Genomic DNA, 6320 nt, shown 5'->3' with positions numbered 1-6320 from the left:
CTGAACTGTCATAACTTGGCTGGGCTATTTTGAATAGACAATATTAGAATTTAAATCTCATTTTTAAAGGGGTCTTGTGTAGTGACATTTTTACATATGCGTAATTGCAATACTGCTTATTTTCCCATGTCATCTGCAGGTTTTGGGAAGGGAGGAGGCAAAAAAAATGAAAGTAAGAGATCCTTACTCATGTGCATTTTTTGGGCTAAGGAACTGTTTTCAAGCAGCAGTGGAGTAGGCATTTGCCTAACATACATGTACACAGTACATTAAAAGCAACACCTGCATAGATGGGCATCTATTAACAATTGCTTTTTGTGAATTATTAATGATCTCTTTGGGTGAAGATGGTGCACAGAGCCCCCAGCCTAACCATGCCAGATGTTCTGCAGCATAAGAAAAAGCCAGTCGTGGCTGCGGAAAGCTCTGAGCCCGACGGTGGGACACAGCAGAGCAGAGAGAGGGGGTGGGAGCAGGAGGCAGCCGGGGTTGCTGTGCCCGGCGCGTTACCGGTGCTACCGACGGACCAGCTACGGCTGAATTACTGCGTAAGCCCCTGGCCCCAGTGTGCGCAGGGGTACTGAAACCATACTGCAGGTTTCAGTGGCGATCTGCTCTCAGGAGTAAAGAGGAAAATGCGAAGATGTGAAATAGAAAACTGCGTCATTGGCAGGGGAGTAATAACGCATTGTTATCGATGACTCTCTATTGCATCCGGCATGATATACAGGCAGCACGCTAGCTACGCAGAACCTGAAGAATGAAGGACTGAGTGAAAGCCGTTGAGTGTTTGCTGTGTTTAAAGAGCACACTGGGTTGTTCCAGTCTATTGAAGGCAAAAGACATGCTTGTCTTAATGATTTGAGTTTAATTACCTAGCTAAAAAACATCCATTAATTATCATGGGTTTTCAGTGATTATATTGGACTAGAGCTATCTTGTAATGTCATATATGCTCAGCACAGGCTTTTGTTTCAGCCTAGTCACTGGACCTTCACAGCGACTACACCAAATTGAAGCGAGTGGGAGACTCTGCAGTCTGGGTTGTGGTGTCACTTAACTAATCTTTGAGCTTTTGTCATGCACGTGTTAAGCAGTGTAATGTGCATGTGTGTCATGTAATGTCTCTTGCCCTTTGATCGTCTTCTACTTTCCTCTTGCTTGGGGGAAAATGTTTATATTTTACTTTGGTGGAGATTTAAAAGAAAGAACCCACAAACAAAAAACCCAACCCATATTTCAGGGGATAAATTAAAAAAAAAAAAAGTGCCCTTAAATTGGAAGACTGAGATCTGTGATGGTTCTCAGCTTCTATGGGAATTAATTTTCAGCTTGACCTCTAAGAACGAACCACACGTGACACATGTTAATCGTAACACCTGCTAGGAAGTGCTAGCTATTTTGATGTAGAAGACCATGGAAGAATGGGAAAAGAGCAGAGGACAACAGAATTACAGGCAGAACTGTTACAGTTTACGTTTTCAAATCTCCATGCACTCCCCATCATAACTTTGTTTTCATTTGGTTTTATTTAAAACTTTAAAGAGCCCTTCCAACCCAAACCATTCTATGATTCATTCTATGCCACACATTCTCTCTCCTGGCTAAAAATGCCAAGTGTACCCAAAACTGATTCGCTCTGGTAGATTTTAGAAAAGTGCAACAAGTTTTTCTCTGAGTGAACTTCAGATGCAGTTTATTGGTGTTCTAAAATGCTTACATTGAATATATTTTCAATTTCTGTGAAGAACACTGAAGTTTGGCCGCACTGAAAAGCGGGTCCCTCCTGTCTTCTCAGGGACCCGCTGTCTGAAGCTGACAAATTGCCCAAGAGACAAAGGCGCCTGCCTTGAGAGCGTAAAGGAGATGAGAGATACGACATGGCAGTGAAGATGCCATTTCTTCTTAAGAAAGAGATTGGGGGAAGGTTCATACCCTCAAGCAGAAAGTGGGGGGTCAGGATGGAGGTTGGGACTGGCACCTGGAGAGGAGTATGAGGGATCAGAAGTGACACTGGAGGGGAGGTGCAAACTGAGAACGAAATGGATGAGCCTGCACTGCTGGGGGAACGCTGGCTGAGCAGAGCTTGGGGATGAGAGAAGTTGGAACATCAGGCAGGGAAATTTTATCTAAACGTATTCTGTCTCAAGTGGGTATGTGTTTCGATACAGTCTTGAAAATATTATTGTTTTAGCTCTCATGCTGTTTGTTCTTGATTGTTTTCTAGCTTTTGCATTTCCAGAACCAAACAAGTTTGCACTGCAGAATGAACTTAGCAAAAAGTTGTTTGCTGGGCAATGTGTAGCGCAAAAAAGCGAGGAAGATGTGTGTGGGTGTGTAGGAAGGCCATGGGTTTAACCAATGAAGCTATTCTGAAGGAGGTTGGGGAGAAAACTAGTTTTCTAATGGCTGCCTTAAGCCAGGCCTGTATTATGACATTTAATAAATTATTTGTAGAATTTTAAACCTTTGTTTTGGTTGTGCACTCCTGTTGAGGTGTGCTCAAAGCCAACAAGCTGTGGCAGGCTTGTACTGGCTCTGCTTAGGCTTTACTTAGGAAAAAACCTTGTGAAATGCCCCATCCATTCAGATTGGGGTCCAGATCCTGTGGAGCGTGTCAGCCGGAGCGCAGGGCTGGGGCGGCAGCTGGAGGCACGGCTGAAGGAAGGACCCGGGCTCTCCTGTGCTGAGGGGAGGGAATGGGGTGCAGGAGGCAGCCTGGAGGGTGGGAAGGGAGAAAAGGATAGTGAGGCTCAGGCATGAAGATGCTTGAGACCAGTGACTGAAATGCTCGTGTTCTATGTGATCTAGTAGTTTTATGCTCTGTATCTAATTTTTCAGGGTGTCCCAAAACCAAGTAGGACAGCATTTTACCTTCGTGCTCACCGACATTGAAAGTAAGCAAAGGTTTGGATTTTGCCGTTTGACGTCAGGAGGCAAGGTCTGCCTCTGTATTCTGAGGTAAGTCGGTATAAGAATAATTGAATCGAGGAGTGAACGTAAGAAAAATACAAGAAAAAAATGTTCTTTTGCAAATCCTCTGATAATGTGTTATACTTCTCTATCAGGATATCATTTCTTTACAACAGTGTTACCATTGATTTCACATAAAAAGTGGTCCCAAGCCCCATGTGATGGTATTCTTGTGTAAGGCTAAATAATTCTATTCAAATAACATGAAATCTCTGCTTAAAAGGAGAGAATAATGCACTGCAACTTTAGAGGCTTTGAATATTATGTGGGTATTTTTACTTTCTAATGAACTTTTTGACAAGTATCCAGTCAATTTAACAGCAAAGTGCACTATTCTGTATTCCTCTTCTTGGAAATACGATTTTTGGGGGTGTCTTCCATGGTTTTTGGCCAGCTATATCTAGTATAAGACATGCCAAAGCCAGATAATGCTCAATAAAGAGCATGCCGCTTTGTTGCAGAAGGGGTATTGATGGAGAAATTGACCCCAGTGAAAGACTTTGTTTTTCCTTCTGCTTTTTCTTTCTTTTCCCATAAGATAATTGTTTTGGTGATGAAAAAAACAATTGTTTAGCTGTTGTAAAACGCTTTTAATTAAATTAATTAAAAGGCAGAGTGCTTTAATTAAAAGGCAAATTTGCCACATCAATTAAGAGCCTAGCAGCCTGTAATGTCCATAAAGGAAATGGGAACATCGAGTTCAGCAGAACTTGAGAAGAACAAGACTGAAGTATAATTGCCTTCAAATTGAGAATCTGCAAACACAAGGTGAAAGAGGAGCCATGTGCTGCCAAAGAGCCAAACTCATTGGCAGCAGAGGGGCAACTTGGAGAATTTTGAAGAGTAAGCTAGGAAGCTGTTAGAGAAAAGCAGAATATCAGGTATTTGGACAACATGGAAGTCAGGCAGTCATTCAAGGTGTCTTGATGATCTTGAAGGTCCTTTCCAACCTAGTGATTCTGTGATTCTGTGATTAGGATAGACCACAGGAGTTAGGGAGACAAACCTAACATTGACTTGTAAAAGAATATCAGTAAAACAACACGTGGAGGGGAAAAAAACACCATACAATACAAAAAATTGTAGAGTAGAGCTTAAAATTATTGGAAATATCACATCGAGACTTTTGTGAGCTTTTAAACAGATTCCAAGCTAATGTTGAGAACCAGTACACTGGACATTTTTGGGCAAGTAACTTAAAAATAAGTATTTGCTATAAATATTGCAAAAAAATAATAATTACTACCATGTAATGAAAATAGCAAAAGGAAAAGATTTTATTCTGGAAATTAATGGACTTTCTGTGATCCTGACAATACTACTTTAATAATACTGCAGAAAGATTTAATTCTTAGGATTTTGGAATGTATAATACTTAAACCTTTTCTCTGTGATACCTTTTGTTGATGTATCTTGTTAAGGCCCAGAGGGAGAATGTATTTGTATGGTTTTAGCACTTTTCTCTGAGTTAACCTTTTCTTTTCTCATGAAGCTAGAGACAAAATTTTTTACTTCTACTTCTAACGTTGTCTGGCTGGCTTCTAATGCTGTAATGACAAATGTTTAATCAGTTATGCACGCTCAAGTATACACATTTAAATACTGTATGTAGTGCTGCAAAACAAAGGACGCAAATTCTCAGCTGGTGTGAACTTGGGTATTTCTTTTAACTTTGCCCCGCAGACATACATCAGCTAAAGATTGGTTAATGGTCTGTTGCTTGGTAGAGAGAACTAGGAAAATGAAAAGTGGCAAGCTATAATTTTTCACTGAACTGAAATCAAAGCATTGCCTTTATTGCTTTTATTGTGACAATTTTAAATTTACAATGCATAGCTGAATGCGTGACAGCACTAGCTTCATAGCATGGTACTTCTAGCCTGGTAGTCCGTTTCTCTCCAATTTGTATGTTTGTTGTGTTTAGCTCAGACAGAAAGAATGCGTCAGTATTTCTATCCAATGCGTTTTCGTATCCGGTCTGGTTTCCGCTCTGAATCCAAGATCCATTAGAAGTGACCAAGTGAAAGAAGACTCACTAGCAGATTTCTTTTGGCAGTTTATCTGGCTTTCCATTGTACATGCTTGTTGATCTTAAATTAACCAAACTCAAAGAAATCTTAACAAATGAACATTGTCTTTATATATAAAGAGTGCATATGCATGTTCACCCTTACTCTCTTCCATGTAACAAAATAGCATGAATTTATATTCACTGTGCGTATATATACGCATAACGACTCTGATGTATGAGCAATTCAAACTACTTGTCTGTCACAGGTGTGTACACAAGTCATAGGCTTTCATATGAACACACAAATGCAGGCGTATATAAATACCATGTCTAACTACACATCTACATACGCACATGCATGTAAATTGCCTCAAAAAAGAGGAATATATTAAGATTGCTGACTAAAGCTTTAACAAAGACAACTAGAAATAGTCAAATACAGAAAAATTAACTAAATGAAAGGGTCATAAATAACTAAAAGCTAAGTAAGAATCTCTGAAAAGACGAGCATGAACAAGTCAGTCAAAGTGATGAGAAGACAATACTATAGAAATGTCGGTAGGCTGGTGAGTGGGGAACAAGACACAACTTCCTCTTGTGAATGTCTTTCATGAACGGTATCAGGCCATGTGTTAACCTATGTCAGGGCAGCTAAAGAGGTAGGATTTGAACTGCTGAACGGGATTCTTAACTGAAAACTGAAGAAAAGGCTGCTTGTCCTCAGGTTTTACACCAACAACCTAAAGCTGCTTCTAAGATTCAAGTCTTGTAGTTTATGGGACTTCTATCTATAATTCATTTTTCATCTGAAACACTAATTAAAGGAAATAATATCTGAATGTGCAAATTTGCAGCAAAAATCTGGATCATTTGAAACCAGAAAATACACCTGTACATATAAAGTTCTTCTATAAGTTTTATGGGGTTTTTTACCTTTTATATACACGTATATGAATTGTGTAAACAGAGTTTTGTCCCAAATCAGATGTTTTGTTCAAGTTGTCTGTATGTTTATACAGTGAAATACCACCCCCCCGGCCAAGCTAGCTATCTCAGGCATTTTTGTTTGAAGAATTTAATTGTAATACAGTATTGTCTAAAATGATCATGCAGAGCTTGACTGCGGTTGCTGAGTTCAAAGTGCCAGTAAGTACAAAACCGTAGCAAGATGAGCAAATAAATCTTGAATTATTCTCCAGAAGTTTTGTGTGATTCCTTTGCAAGTTTTATTTTGTTTTCTTTAAACTGCATGGCTGCTTTGTGAGGCTCTTGGTGAGAATCCTGCTGTGTCGCCTCCTCCCTCTCCCAAACTGTTGAGCTAATGAAGCCCCGTAAG

The 6320-nt window shown here is 39.9% G+C and overlaps 1 protein-coding gene across 1 annotated transcript in view; it reads left to right on the top strand.

The window, feature by feature from the left end:
* Positions 1–6320, top strand: part of LOC104619839 (DENN domain-containing protein 1B-like) — a gene marked incomplete at its 5' end in the record, with an annotated part of 81809 nt that overhangs the window by 62919 nt on the left and 12570 nt on the right. The window contains one exon of the mRNA XM_010285865.1: positions 2842–2961. Within this exon, the coding sequence (XP_010284167.1) occupies positions 2842–2961 (120 nt within the window). The remainder of the gene's footprint in view (positions 1–2841; positions 2962–6320) is intronic.

Source organism: Phaethon lepturus, unplaced genomic scaffold (assembly GCF_000687285.1).
Source record: "Phaethon lepturus isolate BGI_N335 unplaced genomic scaffold, ASM68728v1 scaffold12824, whole genome shotgun sequence".
Taxonomy (NCBI): Eukaryota; Metazoa; Chordata; class Aves; order Phaethontiformes; family Phaethontidae; genus Phaethon; species Phaethon lepturus.
This window is presented reverse-complemented; position numbering and strand designations above follow the sequence as displayed.